The sequence below is a fragment of the Podarcis tiliguerta genome (assembly GCF_965153285.1).
Source record: "Podarcis tiliguerta genome assembly, chromosome: 3".
In the NCBI taxonomy this organism is placed as follows: Eukaryota; Metazoa; Chordata; class Lepidosauria; order Squamata; family Lacertidae; genus Podarcis; species Podarcis tiliguerta.
In genome coordinates, this window is record NC_139536.1 from 48,696,806 (window position 1) to 48,721,973 (window position 25,168).

Consider the following 25,168-nt stretch of genomic DNA (forward strand, 5'->3'; position numbering starts at 1 on the left):
GCGAGATGAGCGCGGCAACCCCAGAGTCGGTCACTCTTTACCTTTAAGTGGCAAAAACAGCTCACTGCCAGTCTAGTTTACTGAACAGACATTCATCTATACTATGCTATAGATTCTATAGCGTTATCAAAAGCTAAAGTTCAATTACACACTTTGTGTCTCTGATTATATTTTAGGTAAATGTGTAACAAAATAATTAGATACTGACATTTGTGATTTGAACAAATACTCTTGATACAGACATTATGCAGTGCAAAGTTAAATACAATACAAAGTTTATTAAAAATAGGTTGCAAGTGAAATACAGTAGAAATGGGAAACTACAGCAGTTTTGATGTTTCTTTTTTTTCATAATAATGCACAGACAGTTATGAAAAGCACTTTTACTCATATTCACATGTGGCCTGAATGCCCAGTAGCAGTCAAATCCACTCCACGGTAAGTGATATTTCTTTGCTTAGGTTCTAGCAGCAACAGTATTCCAGCCACAGAATATCTAGTGTTCTCAAGATAAATTGGGGGAGGCTTGCTTTTCCTGATTAACAGATATAGCAAGCATGCAAATCCTTCATTAACACTTTCAACCAATTTCATCTCCTACTTCATATTTAACAGGTGAACGGTAAAAGCACACTTTCAAATAAGAAACCTGAAATATGTAAAAAAAATATTTACACTCCAATTTTAATATCATTAACTTGCATTTATTTATCATACAACTCTTATTAAAAGTGATTTCTAAGGCAGTGAAAGTCTACCCTCTGCATTTGGAAGTGTGCATAATTCCCTAAATATATATTTATAAGATAACATATTATACAGAAAAATCATCTAAAACCCAATTAAGGGCTTTATCAAATAGAAAATTTGCTTAGAATCACAATATAATATATTGTTTTAAACATCACACAATGAGAAACAAACTCTAATGAGGTCCTTATTCTCAACATCAGCCATACAGGAACATTGGGAGAAAAAAAGATTTCAACTGCTTAAAAATTAAATAATGCTGCAATATAGTGTGAAAGATAGCTTGAACTGCCAATATTTTCTACAATATATAGAAAGAGGATGCTAGTAAACCAAAGGCTGCTTGACTAGCACTTCTCAACATGAAGGACCAAGTGATGCGCTGCCAGGCCACTGCAGTAAAACTATTTTTGGCAGACAATACTTTCATGTTTCTCATCACAGTAATAGTAACCATGTCCCTCTGCAAGTAGTACTGAATAGGCTATCTATTAGCACTGGAAATCTTCTAGTCCTTTTAACATCTAACTTTGGTTTTGTCTTAGCTACAACGGGAGCTACCAGAAGAAACTTATTCCCTATTGCTTAAGTCTGGAATTTCTACATAGTTTTAAAACACTGTATTCTCAATCTACACGTACACACACACACACACACACACACCATTCCTATGCGTCCATCTATATTTTACCAATCTCTTCCTTCAGCTCTTACCAAGGATTTCACAACTCAAGTTTTAAAAGTGGTTTACAGCTCAAATGTAATGAAGGAAGAAGAGCTGGAAAATCCAGGGTGCACGTTTTATCACATCACTGGACTGCCACCAATATAAATCAAGTCAAGTATTTCATGTCCCCATAACTGTATGAATATAGATATCACTCTGTGTCTAAGGATTAAATGTGCTAACACAGCCCTTTTAGTTTCAGAGTATTCAATTCTGTTTTTACTGCAAGAGAATATCCAAGGAAACCCAGACTCGAACCACAAGTTTTCAGTGATATGCTAGTAAACTGTTTGTTTACCACCTCATACTTTGAATCAAACAATCTAGAGTGCAACAAGCCAGTGCAGAGTTTAGTTTAGGCAGTTCAAGCTATAGCCACTTTTTTCTGTTTAGCAGCTAACAAAGTATTTTTTGTAAGAGAAGGAAGCAACAATTCTTCAGTAAGTGTGACCCAGGACCTTTGCAGAAGTAGTTAAACCCTCAAAGAAAGGAAAGGGTGTGGAGAAAGGACATAATGACACTTGATTCATATAATTAAAATACATTTTACAGTGCTTTCATTGTATAAACACAAGCTCTTGGGGGAAAAATGTTTTTCTTGCTATTGCAACATATCTAAATCTCAACCATCCAGATGTTGAGATTCCATCTCAATTGTCAGAGGACACTTCTTCCTTCTTGAACAGCCCCTTCCCTAGTCCCACAGATATTCTTCGGATTATGTTTCATAAGGTGCCTTTAATCCTATTTTGTGTTTAATTCATTTTCCAATTCCATTAATTTCCTAGATGCCTTAACTTTGTTGGACACATCCTGACCCTGGGAAAAGAGTCTCTGACGTTCCCGAAAAGTCAAGTTTTCTGGTGCACCAGGTAAATCTGCATCTTGACTGCAAAGAAAGAAATATCTCAATGTTACATAAGTATTACATTGCCAGAAATCTAGATGCTTTGCATATTTTTTTGCTAGGGTCTGCAATCACTTGCATATGTATTTGTAAATCCCATAGAAATAAAAGAAGCCTATTTCCAAGTAAACCAGATTAGGATTGGGTTGTTAAGTCTTTATTTTTGCATGGACAATTTTGTCCACGTTGTATCAGATTATGTACAAATGTCAGTCCTGTTGTAAAGACTGCTACAATGTTTTATACAAAATTAGTTCATACTTTATTCTTGCTATTATTGTTATTAAGAATTCTATGCCACACGTCATCCAAAGATCACAGGGTGGCTTAGAATATAAAACACAATAATACATACTATAGCAACAAAAACAAACAAACCAATGACCCTCTCCAGAGTTTAAAAGTCCATAGATATCCCTGTTCAGATAGGGACAGAGTTGGGCCATCAGGTGAAGCTGGTGGAAGGAACTCAGCACCACTGAGGCCACCGGAGCCTCAAGTGGAAGCTATGGAACAGATGGAACTCCCAAGCTATGAAACTCGCTACTTCAAAGGGAGTATAACCCCTTTAAGAGCAGGCCAAGAGCATCCATCTGGCCAAGGAACAGTGCCTCAGTATTATGTGGATTGAGCTTCAGTTTGTTGGCTCTCATCCAGTCCATTACCAAGGCAAGACAACGGTCCAACACATCCACTGCCACATCTGCAGATGTAGTAAAATAGGGCTGTGTTTCATCAGCATATTGCTGACAATGTACTCCAAAGCTCCAGATGTCCCCAGTCAATTGCTTCATATAGATGTTAAACAGCATGAGGGTTAAAATGGAACCCTGAGTAACCCCACATTGAAGGCTCCACAGGACTGAAGCGCACTACGCAAGTATTGCTCTCTGGAAGAGACCATCCAAGGAGGACCAGAGCCACCACAAAGAGGTGCCACCACCCCTAACTGGGATAGCTGCTGCAGAAAGATAACATGATCAATCGTATCAAAAGCTGCTGAAAGGTCACTCTCCCAACCGATATCATCATACAGAGCGACCAAAACTGGGCCTAAACCCCAAATGAAATGGATCTAGAAAATAAGTTTCCGCCAAAAGTGCCTGGATCTGGTCTGCAACTATCCCAATCAAGAATCTTGGCCCAAGAAGGTAAGACTTCCCTGAATTCAGGGAAGGTTTCTTGAGGAATGATTTTACCACGGCCTCCTTTTTCCTTTTGTAGTGAGGCTGTGGACACAGGCCGTCTTATCTTTTGACAAATGTATGGTTGTTTACATCTGCCTGTCTTGAGAGACAATGGAGTGCGCCCCTGGGGGTGAAGTCAAACCACTACATTAGCAGCACTCAAATTACCTCTTTGGGGGAGCAAACCTGGGCAGTGTGTATGGAGTTCCTGGCCTGCCCAGATGACAAGAACCCCCCTTTCAGCCTCACTGATGTGGTCCAAAGGAAAACAAGAGCAATACCAGCTTAGCTGCAGGGGTTTCTATGTTTTACGGCAATGCAACTTTATATTTAGTTCTTACACATAAATGTATAGCATTTAGAAAATGTCAGGCATTCTCTAAGTTTCAAATAATAATTTCCTTTAACAGGAGGGACTACAAAGTTTATGTTCAAATGCTTTTGAGACTTCAAGTATCTAATATTCAAACCAAGATTACATAAACTGCTTACATACATTCACCATTATTATTTAAGGCATTTTTCATTTCACCTTTTTGCTTTTTTCTCTCTCAGGTCCCGGAAAGGTTCATGTGGGCCTGCAATTGCTCCAGTAGATCCAGTGTAGTTTGAGCCTTATGCAAGAAAAAGTACAAGGCCAAATGAAATCTCTGTTCAGTGCCACAAGGCAATATTACTCCCTACCACCACAAACACACACAAAGCTGCAGTGCTTTTTCGATAGAGTAAGATGGCTCAATCTGTGCTTTCTATCCTTTAAGATGATTCAAAGCATACATTTCTGTCTTGATTACTAAAATGAAAGACATATCCTACTAAAACAAATAATTGTCAAATGCTTTTGCCTTAAGACTTTACTTTTTAAATACGATTGTGAGAAAATCAAATCAAATGCACATTTGAATGATCATCACAAAGCAACAAAATCAACTAAGAATTCCAAATTGAAATGTGGAAATTCAGTATACAGTTAGACTGCTTAAACCCCAATTAAGCTTACGAATTTAAGCAGCCTGTGGTGCAAGATTATGATCTCTCCAGTTTCAAGGGAGGGCAAAGAACTATAATTATTGCTTTTTTGTGCTTAAATATTACCCACTGACCAGCTTTATGACATGTAAGAATATATGGATTGTAAAGGTGTGGACACTTTTCTGGTATTCTAAGGCTGCAAAATTATTTAGTAATTTTATAGAATATATTCAGAGATGGGGAATTTGTCCTATCTTTCTCTAAGTTTCTATATGTTTTACAGCACTGCACCTTTATATTTAGTTCTCACACATAAAATTCCCACAAAGTAGACTGAGCTTCTCCAAAGGCCACAAGACAAAACACATAATTTATATGTGAAATATCAACACCATGCCCACATTTTAAGGTCTCCCTCACTTTTGCTTTTTGTTCTGTTAAGAAAAACACTAGAGTCGCCACAAATCCTTGTCCGTTTTCCACTGATATTTTTTTTAAGTCTCTTGATAATCTGTGTTGTGCCTTGTGAGCCTTAATCTACACAAAAACAAATGCATGCTCCTTCCAATAGTATTTTTAATTCAACTCTATAGATTCTCCAATAAACTAAGAATGCAGTCTGAATAAAAATGCAGAGAATCTACCGTGCATGTTAACTAAATATTTATAACAAACAATTATTCTGTCCTCTGCCAAATTTTAATGCCAAAAAACATTTTTTTCAACGTTGAAAGATCTGCACAGCAGAAAAATGCACCTAACCTACATTTGTATATTTAGTCAAGGCTGACCAAGCTTTATTCCCAAATTTGTGACCACCAATGTTTGAAGTGATTCCAAATGATCCAGTGGAAGGAGCTTAAGAACTAGAGTTTTGCAGAAGCACAATTTGCCATATGTTAGTAGTGTTCATTAAAGGACAGAAATGTGTTAGTGAGATGGTGAGATGACAAGCTGTATAGTGAATTCTGCATTTGTGCAAAGAGCTTTGTATTTTATGCAGGCAGTATTGACTAAACATTTAAGAGAAATGTGTGATCTGTTTTATAGGATTTTAAGAATGTGCTGAAATGAAGGTGAAGAATCATATTACATAGCATTCCTCAATATTACCAAAATGTACCCACATTTATTTGTATCTTAAAATGTGATGCTAGTAGTTTATTGGAGGATGTAGCTGCCTCTCACAAATATGAAAAGGGTTGGGTAAGGATTAAGATAGGCAGTATTTTTTTGAACAACTCAGTTTAATTATGTTGTGCTACACTGACTCCCTGTCAACCATTAGAAAAAGATGGCCACCAACTGACCATTAGAAAAAGATGGCCACCAACTGACCACTTTCAGGCTGAAATTATTTATATGTACACTATAATATTCAAACAAATTTTATTCTGGAACTTGGCAACTGATCATTTGCATGAATTAAATTACTCAAGCAGATGTGTTCAGTTTTTGTTAAATTAGTATCAGTAGAGGAAGTACAAAAAACCTACTTTAATAATTCATTTTTATTAAATGGCATCAGGGCTGGAATACTGTATCCCTCATTTTAGCAAATATTATAGCTACCTATTTGTTAATTAAGTTTGCACTCAACTCTTACAGTGTATGTAGTAGGTGAGCACTGTGTAACACATAAATAGAGACAGGTGTGGCGGCTACATAGCAACACAATCTAGTAACTAGTTCACATAAATTGGAGGTTCAAAAATAGGTTTCCTTTTGGTACTCAAAGAAGTACATAACATCAGTGGGTGGGTGTCTATTTTGGGTTACTGCTATTATAACATTAAGAGCAACTGAAGAAGCCTTGCTGACCTCCCGCTTCTCACTACACATGGTGGTTTGAAGGGCAAAACATTCAAAGAGCCCTGCTTACCAAAATTAAATTGGGAGAATACTTAGAAAAGTAACTGTTTTAATAAATTGGTTTTCATCTTCCAAATTATCAAAAGCTAAACAAACCACAACCTTCTGTCAGTGTGGCACCCCAATTCTTTTACACTAGAATTGTCGTGCTCTGCAGATAATGGAACTATTTTCTGCCAAGGTTATTAGGTTTATTCATTTATGTGAATGAGAATAAAGTCAGGAAAAGTAACTTATGGAAGAAAGTTAGGGAGGAAGCACTAGAAATGGAAAAATAGGCTTCTGCTTCAACTCTAGGCAGCCAGTGCTAGAAGCATCAATATATGCTTATTGATATTGTTTATAAGTTAATTTACCTCTCTCCCCTGAATCTTCAAATATACACCCCTAACATTTCAAATACTCTTAAAGCCATTTGCACATGAGATACATGCCAAATAAGCAGAAGGAAAACATCTTCCCATTATTAACAAACCAGACACACATGTCCTGTTATCATGAGAAACATGTGGCTCAGAAATGTGAAAGCACCATGGACCCAGTGAAAATAAGAAACAGTAGCTGAAAAGAGATACAGAACAAAAGCCAAAACCAACAGTACTTTTAGCTGGTTGGATGGGGATTTTTTTCAATAAAAAAAATCACTTTTCTTTCATTATATGAAAGTAGGAATTACAGAGAGTTTGGTAAGAAAATGGAAAGACCACACACATTTAGAAATAGGATTTACAGTAGCACATCAGCACTGAAGTCGGACCACCATGCTTAGGACAGTGATCAAGTGAGATATAATCATGAAGTGATTTTGTTCAGAACACCATAGCGGGAAATGTGGAGAGAGTTTCATACAGAAAAGATTCTTAATTAAAATTTTGCGTCTACCTTTTGAGCTGCTGGGATTGATGAAACTCGGTTTGTTTGGTAGGGGAGGGGGCTGGCTCGTTTTGAAAGCAGTACTGTTGGCATTGACCGAGGATGGCTGGAATGAGTTGGAAAGAAATATGCCATCTGAGGCTGGGCGTGGCTGGCGTGAGGGCTGCTGTGGCTTAAGGCTGGCAGGAGGAATGTCACCATAAGACTTTCTTGTACTGGAGTACTTATCCTGACCTGCTGCTAGACAGGAATCCTCCTCCTCCTCATCATTGTATGAAACAAACTTGGCAGTATAAAGCGTATCTGGGGAGAGGACCTGTGTTTTGAGGTAAGAGGTGTTTCGCTGAGGTGGGGGAGGAGGAGCATTAGATGAAGGGGGCAAGGGTGGGAATTCATATTCCCGTGGAAGCGGAGGTCTGTACAGACCAGGCTCATCGGGCTCCAGCAATCTCCGTTCTGCCTCATCATGCTGACGGCGCCTTTCAGCTTCCAAGCGATTGTAATATTCTTCTTCTTGTCGCCTCTGTGGGCCCAAAGGAAACAAATGGTCAAACAAACATCGGAGAAGGCCATTTTTATACCAACAAAATAAAACTCAGTTTCTTATACCCAGTAAATTTGCAATGCTCACTATTATAAATTATTTACAAGCTTCGTCAAATGTTGAGTAATCTTTGCACTTAAGACATGGTACATATTTTCACGGAGAAAATTAAAGTTAAACATTACCAAACATTGCATAGAGTTTAAAGGAACGGTGCACACAGAAGGCTAAATACAACTGATGTAGAATTCTACCTTGCTTTTAATGAGAAGAAAACCAGTAGCTCACTAAAGTTTACCCATCCTTTTCAAGTTATCACTTTAAAATTGTATTGGCATTCATTGTTTTGACAGTATACAGCTCTAGAAATTAGGTATCGCTCTACCCTGCCAATTCTATAGAGCTTCTTGAACTGTATTCTAAGGTGTCTGAAGCACTGTCTATACAGTACAACGTCTTTGAATTTAAATGATTGAACAGATATTACTCCCTTATTTAAGCTGATACTGAAGGGAAATAGTATTTGCTGTCTCTATTGACAAATAACATGCTGAACATATATTCAATATAGAGTGAAAGTTAATGCCAAACTTTAACTTGCACATACATACCAGACCAATGAAAACAAACATTACGATTCAGTTTACCATTCAACTGATAGTGAGAAGTTTTATACTTAATGAGCTTTGTTACCTGCATTCTCTTAAGAGACAATCCACACAATCGACTGAGGACCTGGCAAGAGCCCATACCCCTTCATTCCTTTCTAATACAAAAATCCCCCATCTCTCTCAATCATTCTTTGGAACAGTAAAGGGAGCCATTGAAGCAGTACTATTCAACCATGGTTCAATTTTACATTTGCCCATTCATTGCTAATCATGGTTAACTACAGGCCGATTCAGTGAACGTTTTTTGAGATGGGAAAGAGTTGTTCATATATAAATAGGAATTCAGCCTACTCCCTAAATCATGGTTGTTACATCTGCACTGCTCCTTATGAGATTGTTGCTAACAGCTCAAAACTTTTAATCGGTGAAACTACATGGTTAAGGATCCTGTTAGCTATGGTGAGAATGGACCAACAAGATTCTGAATCATATTAGCAGTGGGTGGTTATGGAGAACTTGCACACAAGAAGGAGGTGAACGGTGAAGAAAAGAGCACCTATGTGCCCTTCGCATGGAATTCTACAACTTCATACCTTGCCTGATGGCTCTTCCCTCCTTTGAAAAGCTTAAAAATATTTTTTCTCTTAATTTTTAAATCATCTTTAACCTTTTTGCCACTTTCATTCTTTTGTTCTAACCACCTGGACTGAATTTCATCTTGAATCTCTCTCATTGTGCTAAATATTCAACAACCTCGTAATAGATTTATTTTTGCATTTGTCCTATATATCTTGCCATTTATTAAGCCTGCCAATGGGGTCTGCTTCCTGGTTTTAGCTAGCATATGGCATCCAATACTTGTTAAGCACTATGAAAGTAGCAAGCAATGCAGTAACTCTCAAGGTTTGTGCACATAGAGCTAACCTGTTCTACAGTAGCATAAAATAGGGTGTCCATCCACCATTCATTAAAAATTGAATTCTTAGCAGTCAAGCATAAAAGGTAAAGGTACCCCTGCCCGTACGGGCCAGTCTTGACAGACTCTAGGGTTGTGCGCTCATCTCACTCTATAGCCAGCGCTGTCCGCAGACACTTCCGGGTCACGTGGCCAGCGTGACAAGCTGCATCTGGCGAGCCAGCGCAGCACACGGAACGCCGTTTACCTTCCTGCTGGTAAGCGGTCCCTATTTATCTACTTGCACCCAGGGGTGCTTTCGAACTGCTAGGTTGGCAGGCGCTGGGACCGAACGACGGGAGCGCACCCCGCCACGCGGATTCGAATCGCTGACCATGTGATCGGCAAGTCCTAGGCGCTGAGGTTTTACCCACAGCGCCACCCGCGTCCTAGCAGTCAAGCATACAAATATTTTTTGCTTCACTCAAGGGGGTCATAACCTTTTGTTCAGCCTCTCGCTTTGTCCGCTCCTCCTCTTGGCGCCGGCGTTCTTCTTCTTGCCTGGCCCTGTCTTCTGCTTCCCTTTTACGCATTTCTTCCAACTGCTGCTGCCGTCTACGCTCTTCATCCTGTAGCTAACAAAGATCTGTCTTCAATTTTTTTCCCCAAAGAAGGGCAAATGAATCCTCAGGACAGAAATTCTGAAGAGAAACTCTTGGTTTGTTCATTTTTAAAAAACCCATAGTCCAACACAGGTGTTATTTTGTCACTGCTAAAGTGGAAAACTTTGGTCATGGGATGAGGATCAGTATTTCATCTTAAAATTCTGGAAAATTACTACTGTTTTTTACTGAGAGAAAAGAAATGTGCAGAGGAATTTCTTTTCTTCCTCCTGTCCCTAGAGAACATGCATGTTTCTTCTCCACAGTTTAACTTCAGTCATTTGTGAAGGTTGTTAATGTGATGCCCTTCAGGTGTCATTATACTACAACTGCCATCAACCCCAGGCAGCATGGCCACAATTAGGCATGATGGCCGTTGAAGTTCAACAGCATCTGGAGAAGCAGCACTTTGGCTAAATCTGTGGGAAGCGAATGCAAGCGACTTACACTTGTTTTCTATACCACTACATTGCTGTGATGGCTGGAGGCTTGCAGCATCTCCCCACCCAAACAAACATCTAATGTGGGGCAAGTTTCTGCTCCCCACGAAAGAAGATACCAAAGGTCCATGTTGGAGAGCACAATGATACAAACACAAGAAGAACCAGGCACTTGCTGTTTTTTACTCGTTTGTAATGGTGAAATTCTCGGAGCTAATCTCAGCTTGAAATCAACATCTCTTTATGAAACTGCTGGTCCACTTGAAAGCAGAATGTAAGGACAGGGGAAAATTAGGAGTTTTAAATCAATGTGGATTTGGAAGGTTCAAAAGGCACACAAATGCTGTAGTGATCATCATCATCATCATGTCAATATCTATACCACCCTTCATCAAATGATCTCAGGGCAATGTACAATATTAGAAACACATTACAAAACACCAATGATAAAAAACATAATATAGTAAAAAGCATGCTGACAGACACCCAATAGTAAAATAAACATAATACTAACAGTCCTCTCCCCCACACTTTTACAGGCCACAGATTATTTAATAGCCATAGGCCTGGGTAAAGAGGAATTTGCCTGGTGTCTAAAGACATGTAATGATGGCACTAGATGAGCCTCTCTGGAGAGAGCATTCCATAATTGAGGAGCCACCACAGAAAAGGCCCATTCTTCTCTCTATATATTTATTATATATAATAATTCAAAAAAAAATTCCTCTCAACTTTTTCACCCCCTTATTTCACCTCATTTCACACCAGGGATCGCTGGGGTCTTCCAGATGTTGCTTCATTACACCTCCATCAGCCTCAGCCAGTGTGGCTAATGGGTACAAATGATGGGAGCTGCAATTCGACAACATCTGGAGCACAGCAGATTAGCCACCCCTTTCCTAAAGTGCTGATGAGCTAACTGAATGAGCAGTGATATGCTTTATAGTGTAAATGTATAGATGTACAATATTTTGGTAAATCTATCTCTTTCCTCTCACTTGCCTCCCCCCTCTCCAACTAGTCTGTGGGTCAGCGGGCATACAGTGTTGGAGGGAAGGTTTGTTTCTAGCTCTATTCAGCTTTTGAAAATGGCACCAATCCTACTTAAAAAAACCAGCTATGTTCTTTACAGTGTAAATTAGAAAAAGAACTTGTTAAAAAACCAAGAATTACATGTGTTTGTCCACCAGGTATGCAAGTCAAAAGGCACAGATCCATTTGCCCATTTAGTTTTAAAATATGGCACTAGAATTGATCTAGCCTTGACAGCCTGCCCAAGTGAATAGCTATTTAGAGTAATATCTTTGGTTCTTCTTGACATTGCATAAGGATTTCCACAGTGAAGGAACCATTTGCAGTCATTTAACGTGAAAAAAATCATGTGAATAAAGTGCATGGTAAGTGCAAAAGTATTCACTCATGTTCAAGGAGGGCCTATTTCTGCACAGCAGATCATCTTACATTACTGGGAAGATTTTACAGAAGTAAAATGATTTCAGGAAGTGTCCTTGAAGAGATATGTGGATATTATCTAGTTAAGAACCTGTCAGAAAATGTCATGAAAGAATAAAGGAGAACTACTGGACTATGTCCCACACTGCTGAAAGACACAAATTGTGAATGCCAAAGTGTCATAGTGGTGTTACTCTAAAGAGAAGCTTCAAAATAAATTAAATGGGATAGGGAGAAAAAAGTTTTAAACTATGATTCATCAACATAAGCCTACCAATGTTAGGTAGTTTTAAGTTCTATGGATTCCAGGAAGACAGTGAAACAGGTGCTTAAATCTCTTCCCTTTAAATATGTGGAGTGACATAGATTAGATTGTGTTCAAAAATCCAGAAACAGAAAATTTCCTATAGAGTTATTTTAACATCTATACACTGGTTTTGTTTGAGGAAAAATAAAAATAAAAAATACTGGTGAAAGGAAACTACAATGTGCCAGCCAGATCACAAGCTGTATCACAGGGCAAACAGAAGTAAGAAATGATCAGGTGATCAGGGTACACAGAACCTCATTTCTGCCTCATAAAACAGCTATATATCATGGGAAGCCTGCTGAGATGCATAATTCTGTCTATATTATAATGCTGTTAGCTTCTGACACAATATTGTTACTTACTAGCAGCATATCCCTTACTGATCAACTAAGGGGTTATTTTTATATAGATATTTAGAATAACTATAAATGAGTTCCAAACTTTTTACTTCAAGGTAGCATTCCAAAAAACAAAGCACTAAAGCAAATAGTTTCTAGGAAATTAATGTGAATGCCAAACTATCCATCATGGGAGCAAGAAACGATAAATGGTTTAGAAGTTGAATATTGAAATGGTTAGAATAAATTTAATTAAATCTATGGTTTGCGGGACAAGGGAGTAACAACAATAAAAAAGAAGGGAGCCATTCAGTCCCAGCTACATATAATGTTTATCAAAGCTAAGGGTTATTTTTGGAAAATGTTAGATATATTATTCCTATAAATGGTCGGACACAGCTGCAAACAATTCAAAGATGCAAACAGAACACAACTTTTAAAGAATAAAGGCAGGAGTGGGGAAAAGCTAGGAACATACCTCAAGCAATGGCTGTGTGCTTGCTTACAGCCCTTTAACACATTACACCCTGCCATAAAGCACTTAGAAAGCAATATCCAATGCATATTGGATCATTATTAATTAAAAAGAAGAAAAGGATAAAAAGCAGTAAGAAAAAGGCATTGAAGAGAAAGAAATAAGAACATACCAAATCTAGAACAGAGATTGCTGGCATAGCAGTCTGCTGCAGGTAATAAGAGAAGGAAAAAGAAAGATGCTCAGTGAAAATAAGGATAAATTTAGATTTGCACTATGCCAAAAGCACTTTGATTTGTTACTACAGCTGTATAAAAGGAAAAATGAAAAGTACTGTTTGATAAGCTAATGTGGAATTGGTGAACATTTCTAAATAAATCAGTAAAAATAGTTTTAAAAAGCAGGTTATTTCTGTAAACTGTGTCCTTTAAGATAGAAAACACAGTCCATCTATAAGTGGATAAAGAGCTATACAATTTTTATTGCAAAAAAAGCAGCCAATTAGTTACCTCATTTTAAAAATATTTGGTTATTAGAGATGGGGGATAATATTTCTAAAATGTACAAAATGTAAATTTATCAGTCCTAGTGGAAAGGAATGATTTAGCAGATGTTATGCAACAGAGATGACCACCTAACAAAGAATTATAATGCAGATTTTAAAAGAACAAGATTAATGTGTTAGATAACCCAAAATAAAGAATTTTGTTTTTAAATGATAATATTAATGTAGTTAATAAAGCTGTGTGACAAAACAAGAGGCAGCAACCACAAGATACCATATATTGAATCTGTCGAGGACACACTTAGCTTTAAGAAACTGATTTAAGTTGCAATGTAGAAAAGTGAGCCACAGCAGAAAAATAAAAATAAAGCAACGCTTTCATTGAGAAAATGCATAAAATGGTTGCCTTGGAAAGCAAATGCTTTTCACTGTGTTAAAAGCAGCATAATTTATAGACCAATTATTTACAAATCTTTAAAGAATTGCACCACTTTTAACTTTCATCACTGTCAAGTACAAAATCCTTGATGCTGCTGCATGAAAAAAGTTTCTGTACGTTTTTAATCAGTTTCTGTAGTTTTGTGTTTTCACCAATGAAAGAACCACATCATCACTCTTGTGGAATTAAAAATCCAAATCATGCTATGCATTTTGACAGATGAAACATGAACATAAAATATGTTGTGGCATTGGCTTCATGAATGTACAAAAATCAAGCAGAATTAAAACTAGGCTTACTTAAAAAAAATACAGGTGACAGTCCTTCACCTTTTGCCCTTATGGACAACTATATATGTATGCAATCATATACTAGACTTAAACAAAGCAGGGATCAACATCTATTTATTAGAAAGGATGTCTAATTTTCCTGTCATTCCCTTGCTATTTGGGGGGCTGGGAGTAGGGAGGGAACTGGAAATAGAGCTATCTTCAGCTCAAGCTTTCCAGTTAGTAGCTTATAATACACCACTTACTTGGACAAAGTCAAAACAGATTAGACCAAGGTTCATTATATACAATGAAAGACAGGGACAATAAGAGAGTCCAGTCCTCCTTTATCCTGTGGTGATATCTAAGGTGTTTTTTTTTTAGGCTAACAGACATTTTAGAATACAAACAGCTTATTAAAAGGATTCTCTCATTTTACCCTTGCTCTTCTCTCAGCTTCCAGTCGCTGCATAATCAGCATAGTATCAATATCATCATCTTCTTCATCGTCCTCATCATCATCTTTTTGCTTTGACTCTTGGAGTCGTTTCTGGAACTGCCACTCCAGCATGAGCTTGCGCAGGCGGTCATTCTCTTCAGCGGTTCTATCTGGCTTATTCTGAAGGTCCTGAATCTCTTTGCTCAGCATGTCTGCAATGTGCATCTGCTGCTGCTTCTCCAGCTTCTCCTTCGCATCTCGTTTCCAAGGGTCAGGAGATAAACTATCAGTAGAGGACAACTCTTCTTTGCTGATGGTGATGTACTGCAGGTCTCTTCGCTCAATGGTTCGGGGTTGCTGCTGGGGCTGCAATTCTCTAATGACGGTTTCCTGGGGTCTCTGCAATGTTGAAGGCTTTTCTGGTTTCACCTGCTGAACTGAAACTGGAGGAAGTAGGGACTGCGCAGGAATTAGTGGCTGAGAACGCATTTGCCCCAGTTTTCTTTCCTGCTCCCGACGCTTCCTGTCTCGCTCTTCCTCTAAACGGGCTTTCTCTTTTTCATACCACCTTTGATGTTCTTCTCTCTTTTTGCGTTCTGCAGCAGCAACCTGAGATGATGACTGTGGCCCCAGCTGGCTTGGAGGTGGCGGCGGGGGTGGAAGAGGCAAATCCATTTGCAGCCCATCAAAGTCAGTTGCATAGTGCACTGGTGGAGGAGGGGGAGGGGGAGGAAGGTCTGTTCTGGTGGACTGGGAAGTCACTAGTGATACTGGTTGAGAAACAATAGGAGTTTTCCAGCGACCAGGTCCAGTTTTGGTTAAAGAAGAACCAGGGGGAATAGATTTAGAGGAATGGTTTAGATGCTCTTGGCTTGATGTGCTAGAATCCACAGAAGAATTCATCCATGGATCACTGTCTGATTTGCGATCAATATATTCCACATCTTTTCGTATGGCAACTTCTAGTCGACTCCTTTCTGGCTGATAAACTTTATCATCTCGTAGTTCCTCCTGAGAACGTGTTACACGCTTGAAGAAGGAAAAAAAGTTTTCACATGTTAGAATTCATATACAGAAAAAAATGACAGTTTATAGCATTCTAGAGTGATGATGAAATGCTTACTCACTTTCCTGTAAAATCAACACTTTCATAAACAGCATGTTGCAACAGTTCCAAGTACTGCATACAGGCTTTCATTCCAAACAAGTTATGCAAGCTCTAGAGGTCTGTGAGCTTTGATACACGATTACGAAATTACTTTGGGAGGAGAAAGAGCAGCAACCTAATTTAGGCTGTATACCCATTCTCACAGAGAACTTACAACAATGCCAAACTGAAACTACTTCCAGCTCTGAAACGTATTCCCATAGAAGATGTAGGGCTAGCAGCTTACAAGAAGAACTGAAGCACAGTAACTTATCTAGTCCTGCCTCCAACTGCTGTGACAAGCTTTTATTATAATCACAATTAACCCTAAGAGCAGCACAGGAAGTGGAACCATCTGTTCACTTTACTGTATTTCCCCACTCCTTCTCATAGTTATATAGGGCAGGAAAACATCTGATCATTAAATCCCTGGTAAAATATTCCATCTTCACAGATATGCTGCATTTTGATTAGATCACTGTGAAGTTCTCCAGCATTAAGTAAAAAACACAACCACTGCACAGCATGCAATACCATCTGATAATAAGGCACCACATACCTTAGAAGCTCCAATGAAACCATCTATAAATTTTAACTTTAATTCAAAATTCCTTAAGTGTTCCTTCCAAGATTTATTTTAGGCACAAAGTTGACCAGATGCAAAAGAATCGTAGTTAGAAACTATGAACAAAGGCAACTTATTTGGTGCTTCTCTATCAATGACCTTAACCATGACCTAGAAAGAATGCATTGTTTGGAATGAAAGCATTTCTTATGCTCTATTAGTTCAGAAGCACTGAACACAAAGCAACTTGTGTAAGATGCACTGTGAAAACGCTACTAGCAGATTGCTAATGACTTGGGTATTTAAAAGCGAACACAACTTAAACAGGCATTTTATGGTTTGACAATAGTTAATGCAGTCTTTGAATACTAAACTGCATTTACAGTCACTCTTAAGACACAAACCTTTGGCAAAAGTAATGTTCCCAGTATTATTTACTATTGCTATGTTTCAAACATCAACTCTAAATATATACTGTCAAGTTTTCATACAAGATGCCAGTATGTATGGAACCTTTTCTTAGCAATTTAGATATACTGTGAACCTTTAATTTCTAATTTTAAACCTAACCAAATAACAAATAGCAGCTGTAACAAACCAGAGATATTTTTACGGGTACTAAATATTAGGGGACCAATAATCTTATTATTCCATACCACAACACCAAAACCATTCAGTTAACTTAGTTGATAAAAGCAAATTTCTAACCTGCATTGCAACACTGATATAATGATTACTTTCAGGTGGAATTTGGGGTTTCTCTTCATAACTCGACCACTGATTCTGAGCCGGACCCATTCGATCCTGGGATTTGGAGGCTGGGAATGTGAAATATTCTCTGGTGTAAGTTTGTGTTGGGATAGGATATGCTTCAGGTCTGGATGGTAGTATCTGTTCCTGTATAAATATAGAAAGATCATTTACACTTTTGTACCTATTAAAACACACCACACATATATATGGGGTAAATGTTTTTTTGCTTGCTACTTCTAACCTCTGTGCAAAGATTTCCAGTAGACACTGATGTTATCTTGTTAGTGGTTCCAGCTGCATATGCATTCTTGGTCCCAGGACTTGGAGGCTGGTCTGTTGAGGGGGAAAAAAAATTTAAACCACCTTTGTTGCCTACACAAGAGAACTAATTCAAACTAAGAGAAATACCAAGGCTGATAAACTTGTTTGCTCCTCTTAAATAATGTAAGAAAAATAGTATATATAATTTGTTTCACAGCTAGCTATTCAGGGGTGGAATAACTAGCCTACTGTACATATTTATGACTACTGTATTTTTGTTATATTATGTATATTTCTTCATGTTGTAAGCTGCCTTGAGCATAGTTTTAACTATGGAAAGGCAACATACAAATCAAATGATGTATGCATGTACTTAGGGGTCTCAGTACAGTGGTACCTCGGGTTAAGAACGTAATTCGTTCAGGAGGTCTGTTCTTAACCTGAAACTGTTCTTAACCTGAGGTACCACTTTAGCTAATGGAGCCTCCCGCTGCTGCCGTGCTGCTGCTGCTGCCCGATTTCTGTTCTCATCCTGAAGTAAAGTTCTTAATCCGAGGTACTATTTCTGGGTTAGCGGAGTCTGTAACCTGAAGCATTTGTAACCCAAAGCGTTTGTAACCTGAGGTACCACTGTACATAATTTTACATAAACATATACCCACTACAGCAGGTTCCTGAAAGCCTCTGATTTCTTCTTTGGCTCACCTCTTGTCCCAGGCACTTACAAGCTGAATGATGGCCTGTGAGGACTCACAATCTGATGTAATGCGTTGGGCGTTTCATAACATCTGTGGAGGCCTACCTTCTTTAGAATTTAGCCCCTGTAGCTAACTATCAAATTTTTATTCCATTCATTTTCAGAGCATTTCAGTCCTCTACAGAAACATGGTCCACATAAACATCTTTAAACCATTTCCTGCTTACTTGCTACATTGGGACTAGATCGGTGATCAGCTCGGTTTTTCATCAGTCTGTCATCCCCTGGCAATTTCTTTGGTTCATTATATTCTGTCCAAGGCAACTGGGGGCTCTCAGGGGATCCATTCTGAGCAGAGTTGTTATATAGCTCAAATCCTTCACTCTTTGGTCGGGGTTTACCTGAGCCACGGCGGTCTGAAACTCCAGAAAGAGAGAGGAGTTGTATGAGAACAATCATTGCGTAACTTCTCATATGATTACTGCTTGGATTCAAAGCTGCCGGAACCTGGTATGTGATCTTGAAGTCATTCCCCTAATCCCAGATGAATGAAATTGGGTGAAGGGAAGTGAATTGAGAATTTGGACTTAACTGTGAATTTGCCTGCTGTGTGCTGGTCAAATGGGGCTTTAGCCAATGGACACTCCTTTCTATTACTAGGAGGAAGGTTCTTTGAAGACAAGCTCAGACAGAGGCTAAACTATGAAGCACCTCCTGCTTCCTTCTTAAGGTGAATTAATACTGAGGTGCTAGTATCTCACGCAAAATGAAAGTGGCTTCTAAATGAGAGATGAATCAGGAATCACTTGAATTACAGCTCCTTCCAAGCCAGTGAAATTAACAAATGAACAGAGCTGCCACACAATCTGTATTTACTGGGCCAAAAGAAATGAAATGCAGTATTCCCACTCCTATCCAAGTTGGGGAAGCACATAGTCAGGGCAAAAGCACAGGTGTTGCATGCATTGTGTTCTATGTTCAACCCCAGCATCTCCAGCTAAAAGGATATTATGCAGCGGGTATCTGCAGAGTTGCTGCCAGTCAGAGTAGGCAGTACTAGGCCAGATGGATCAGAGGTCAGACTCAATATATGTTTGCCAAACAGTACCAACCCATAGAAAATGTTTTAATCTAATCTTCAAAACGCTTGACAATCTTGACTGTTTTGTCCTTTCAAAAGGTTATTATCATTCCTCAAATTTAACAGAGAAGGAAACAGATTAAGAAATAGTCTGTGTTCTCATTCCTTTTGGGGAACAACCCTCAACACATTTAACACTGCAGTCCTTCAGAGAAAGAATAATGAGTGAATTAGGCTGTACTATGTTTATTCAAACACAATTTCTAGAAAGCATGGAGATTTAAGATTGGTTTTCACCCAAAAATGTATGCGGACAAAAATATTTCAAGTTGTTTACCTCTTTGCATCATTGGAGATGGCTGGTTAAGCAAAGTTGCTAAACCATGATAAATTGCTCCTTGTTTTGCTACTTCTAGCGTCACTACTGATCCTGTTCTTGTCATCAGCTCTGCTGCCCTGAGGTAAGAGTTAAATAAAATTAATTAAAAATACTAAAATTGACAGTAGCAAGATAGTATTAAAGATCAAAGAGAAAGTAAACAAAATATAAGTTTTTCAGATAAAAGATAAAACTAATTTGTTTAAAATAGTAATATTTGGAATAAGGGCCTTTTTATGAACCATGAGTAGAATGAAATTTCATCTAATGTCTTGCACGCTAAACAACTCATCCAAACTTCCTCTAAGTAAAAAAACCCCACACACCACACTAAAAATTGCCAGTTTATTTTCTAAAGCAGAAATGGCACAAATGACTGTCTTTAAAACTGCAAGGACTGCAAGCTTTAAATCAAATACAGGATTTAATCACAGACTTTGGGAATCAGAATTTTCTTTGATGAGGCACTCTGAGCTACTATCAGTGGTACTGCAGCAGAAAAGGGTACACTAGTGTTGTTGTTGTTTTGATTGGCTGGGTTGCCAATCTGTGCAATCCCACTTCTGCAACTGTGGCAAAAGGGCTCAATTTTTCCTGTATGGCTCTAATAGAAGCGCTACAATTCTGTGAAACAGTCTGGCAGGCCAAATAGCATAGAGATGAAAAGCGCAGTCACTTTTCTCAGGACAAACCAAATGCCTCCTACAATTCAAAAAATCCAGAGCCATTGCAAGTCACAGCACTACACTACACAAGTCTGAGTGAGCAAATGTGTCTCAACATCTATGGCATGACCAGTGACAGAGGAGGTTGAGAATGGAATCTATGTCAATCAAATCAAGGGGTGTGAAAGATGAGAGGAAAAGTCCTATGTGATTTATAACCACACCACTCTTCTACAAACACATAAAAGCATGACATACCTCTCTTGGGATAGTCCAACCAAACTGCGTCCATCCACACTAAGTAGCTGATCCCCTGCAGCTAGACGGCCATCCTGGTTAAATGTTTCATAAGACAAAGGTACATTATACAGTAGGAGATTAGCCAAGCTAAGCTGTGTAGTTTATAACTATTCAAAATTAATCACTGAAATTTTATTAATTTTGTAATTAAAGGTACTACTAACCACATCTGCAGCACCACCTTTGACCACAGACTTGACATAGATTCCAAGTTTATCTTGACCAGCGCCCTAGAAAGAGATAAAACAATTCTTATTACAAATGCACAATAAAGATTGCTTTTTCTGACAAGCAGCAAATCCTGCCATTGTCCCCACATTAATCCCTTCCCACCCCAGGCAACTACTAAGCTTGCTTTTCACCTTCCCAACCACACTTATGAAGCCACTCTCTTCTGTTCTGCAGTTCTGCTTTGCAACCATTTTCATCTTTACTCCCAGATCCATGCCTCCTTCTCTTCCCCCTCCTTTCGTGCATCCCCACTGCACATCCTGCTAACCCGCATCTTCCTCTTCCCACACATTGCAACTACTAAGCACCCTTTTCGCTTCCCACCCCATTAGGAAGCCATCATCTCCTCCTATTCCACAGACCTTTCCTGCAAATGCTTTCACCTGCATTCCCACACCTCTTATTCCTTTTCGCAGTTCTCTGCATTCCCATTTTCACCTTCATCATCTTTTTCCTATCTCCCTCTTCCTCCTTTTTTCAACTCTCCTTTGCACATAGATCATCCCATTTCCATGCCTTCTCCTAGTTAAAAGCCCTTTGCATTTCCCCCTCCTCCATGATAATGTATGTTACTGTACCTTTAAGATGAACAGAATTTTAAGCCTGTCAGCTGGAGAATGTTAAGTTCAGTTGATTGATATTGCACACATATGAGTGTTTGCTTGATTAAAAACCCCATTTTCCTGTCAGCTCCCTCCTACCTTGCTTTACTCAAACTTCTGTTACTTTAAACCATCACTTCATATTTGCTCCCCTATCCCATCCCGAATTAATGCACATTCAGGATTGGGATGCAAAACTACAAATCCTCCAACAGGGGCTGTGTGATGACATTATTTACATTTTGTTTTATTATACAAATAGAAATATAGGAGTGTGATGATATTGCAGTTTCACTTAACAATTTACCCACTGATAACTAAAATATAAAACTATTTGATATAAGTATCTCACTGACCTCTATGACCATCCCTGTAAGGGCAGCCAGTATCACAATACTTATATTACTGATTGGCTGGTGGGCAGAGGAACTGAGGGGAAGATATTAGGTGGTCCAGGGCAAGGCAATGAAAGTTCATAGTTGAACTGTGAGGTGAACAAGTACTGACAACTCTTTAATTCAGACTTTTCAACAGCTATATCACACTATATCCCTGGTTATTTTGTTAGCTTGCAATTTCTTAGACAGAAGCCCTACTGAATTTATGTGAGTTGCATAGCATGTGTATTGTTCAATGGCTTCTAAAGCTGAAATGCAAGAATATACTTCTGTGAATGGTATGTGCTAACATTTGCAACCAGTATTAATCCCAACTTTCCACAGCTTCTCCCTTTTGCCTCAAATTCCTTAACAGAACCCTTGATTTTGTAAACCGCAACAAGTGTGGCAGAAGCAAAGGCACATTAAGAGATGTGAAGCAGAAGGAAGAAGTTGTGGAAGGTGAGGTAAAAAGTGCCTTGATTTGAACTAGTTGCATCTTGCATAGCATTCTTCGTCAAACCTAATTCTTTGAAGTTGTAAAATCATGACACGACACCAATGCTGCCCTTCTTCCAGAAGACACAATGTGAGTTGATGCTACGGCAGCCAAGTAGATGTGTGTCTGCTTATCTAAACAGACTTTAGCCACATCAGGTGATTTCAATAAAATATATGTTATGAAGGTTCCCTCACTGCGAAAAGTGAAGATACAGGGAACCAGGCAGAGGGCCTTCTCAGTAGTGGCGCCTGCCCTGTGGAACGCCCTCCCACCAGATGTCAAGGAAATAAGCAACTATCTTACTTTTAAAAGACATCTGAAGGCAGCCCTGTTTAGGGAAGTTTTTAATGTTTAATGCTGTATTGTGTTTTTAACATTTGGTTGGGAGCCACCTAGAGTGGCTAGGGAAACCCAGCCAGATGGGCAGGGTATAAATAATAAATTTATTATTATTATTATTATTATTAGCCAACCCTCAATATACCAATCTTATCTTTAATATCTATACAGCACTTAGAACACTTTTTATACTTTGTAAGTATTAAAATAGATTCTAAAGCAAGAGAACTCATCTGTAACAAATTTACTTCCATACATACATGTGGTATAAGTATGGGCATACATATACATATAGTTCCATATGTACTATATGTATAAGTCAGACCACTGGTCTCTTTAGCACAATACTGTAGACACCCAACTGTCAGCAGAACTTCAGGCAGACTCCATCACAGCCCTACCTGGAAATGGTGGGGATTGAATGTGGGATTATTTGCATGCAAAGCATGTGCTCAACCACTGGACTATTGACTTTACCTAGCTAGGAACCTTCCTCCGCTATATATATGCATGCACAATTTGCTGCATAACTTTTGTCTACATAGAAGGTAGAAAGGACTGTGCATCTAACTGTCAGAGGGGCACTTGTATGTTTTGTCCATTTTTTAAATATCCATGTGGAAAATAGAACTCTGGGTGATCTCTCAAGTGTCAGAGAAGAGTAGCCTGATGTTCTGTAAATGTTACAAATCCTTCTATTCATGGAAAGGTGTTGCAATTCAGTGGAGGCTCCCACTCATGGAAGTGGTTTGTGATTTTTTGCAAATTCCCTGTCTCACTGCTATCCTCCAGAACAAATGTTCACAGTCAGTGAGGGAAAGGGCAACTGGGGAAAACCACCTCTCTTCTGTGAGTGTAATACTGCTCATAGATCTCTGGATCAAAGGCACTCAATTCACACTGTAATCAGGCCATTTACTTTTCCCATTTGGGCTATAGTGGCTCTCATAAAAGCTTGTTTCTGAGACATAGCAGAACAGAAAGTGAGAATGATATAAAGCTTTTCCCATTCTTTCTATACATTCTTCTTCCAGAAACTGCTAAATAGTATGATGTGACAATATCAGTCGCTAATCTTATTTGAAAATCTGAAGTAGTGGAAGCTGGAGTTGGTGAGAGCATAGTGCTGATAACACCAAGGTTGCAGGTTTGCTCTCCATATGGGACAGCTGCATATTCCTGCAGGGGGTGGACTAGATGATCCTCAGGGTCCCTTCCAACTCAAGCTTCGTTCTTCTTTTATCCCATCTTAACATAAGCTTCGGAATCCAGAATAAGGGTAGCTATATTAGTTACAATTCATAAAAGAATTAGGTGCTTGAGGCTGCAATCCAAAACGCAGCTATCATTACTTTACATTACTTTAACATATTACTTTTAAGTAAACATACATAGGAATGTTTGTAAGTATGCAGAACTGTTAGACTGTGAACATCAACAATACATTAAAGGTTAGATGAAAGCCGTTTGTTGAAAAATCCATTTTTACATAAATCAGTGGTTTAATGCTGTATTGCACTTTCCTAGTGCAATGATTTTCTTTCTACTATTGTCATTGATAATAGATATTTTCTCCATCATTACTTGAAAGACTTATTGAGCTTTCCTTTCCAATATCAAAGTACAGGCATAAAAACAAAACACTGCCTTATAGCAAATGTTTTGAATTTTCCTTGTGAAAAGTGGTGACTGGCACTGAGAGAAAAATGTGCGTTTCAACCATGATTGTGTTTAGGTCAATTATGCCATCAAGTAGTTCAATATCAATACTTAGAGCAATTGAAATGACATGTAAATTAGCTAAAGGAACCTCTACAGAAATAAATATATTGAAGTCAGTTAATTTTATTCTTATTTAGTATTTAGAATGTCAATTTTAATATGTTTTAGCATTCTTCACACAGCGAAATCACAAGATTTATAAAGATATTTCTGGATTATGGATAGAAGGAAAAGTGCACATCTTACATTATTCATAATCTTTCAATAGTAAATGAAGCAGTTGTTCACTTGGCAGGCTACAGTAGATTAAAACTTCTCACTATGTTTGTCATTAAAAAGCACAGAAAGGGAACTGGCTTAAGGTAAAAAACTTATTGTGCTAGCCCTTAAAAAGAACATCACTTAGCTGCATGCAACAACAAGTAGTGCCAAATGAAGTAGTCACCGACAACTTTAAACGTTTATAGAAAAGCACTTTTTGAACAGACTTACCGAGGATTCTGTTCTTCCAACGACAGAAAACCACATTTTAACTCCAGAAATACAACTCTACAATCCTTTCTCAGCCTTCGACTACAACCCAAACATCAGTCTGCCAGATTTTCCAAAACACCCAGCAAGACAGCTCTGAACTGGACACTGATATAGCATCGCATTTATCAACACTAGTTACAACCAATACAATATTCCAACTCTTTGCACAATCAGTTATGCTACTCTGCCTTTAGTTTATCATTAAGAGCTTTATTAAACCATGGGCACTGCCTAGAAAAATCAAGGCGGCCTTTTCAGTAAGATACAGAAAATCCAAATTAAACAGGAAGTAAGTGCTGGCCCACAGATGGGAAGAAGTCGTATGCTAACCCCTCCCCTCACTCCC

General features: G+C 38.4%; 1 protein-coding gene across 50 annotated transcripts in view; it reads right to left on the minus strand.

Annotated features, from left to right (window-relative positions):
* Positions 1 to 243: 243 nt before the first annotated feature.
* The window catches only part of AFDN (afadin, adherens junction formation factor), an 88,256-nt gene continuing 63,331 nt past the window's right edge, over positions 244 to 25,168 (minus strand). For 5 of the 50 annotated variants that reach the window (XM_083434001.1, XM_083433998.1, XM_083433992.1 and 2 more), the window contains 11 exons: positions 20,680 to 20,745; positions 20,474 to 20,547; positions 19,509 to 19,627; positions 18,318 to 18,506; positions 17,374 to 17,465; positions 17,088 to 17,276; positions 14,668 to 15,696; positions 9,839 to 9,973; positions 7,715 to 7,811; positions 4,104 to 4,185; positions 244 to 2,366 (listed from right to left, as the gene is read on the minus strand). In XM_083434001.1, the coding sequence (XP_083290127.1) occupies positions 2,222 to 2,366; positions 4,104 to 4,185; positions 7,715 to 7,811; positions 9,839 to 9,973; positions 14,668 to 15,696; positions 17,088 to 17,276; positions 17,374 to 17,465; positions 18,318 to 18,506; positions 19,509 to 19,627; positions 20,474 to 20,547; positions 20,680 to 20,745 (2,217 nt within the window). In that variant the 3' untranslated portion in view covers positions 244 to 2,221. Of the gene's footprint in view, positions 2,367 to 4,103; positions 4,186 to 7,297; positions 7,812 to 9,838; positions 9,974 to 13,187; positions 13,224 to 14,667; positions 15,697 to 17,087; positions 17,277 to 17,373; positions 17,466 to 18,317; positions 18,513 to 19,508; positions 19,628 to 20,473; positions 20,548 to 20,679; positions 20,746 to 25,168 lie in introns of all 50 variants that reach the window. The other 45 variants (XM_083433973.1, XM_083433967.1, XM_083433962.1 and 42 more) reach the window with 15 other exon arrangements.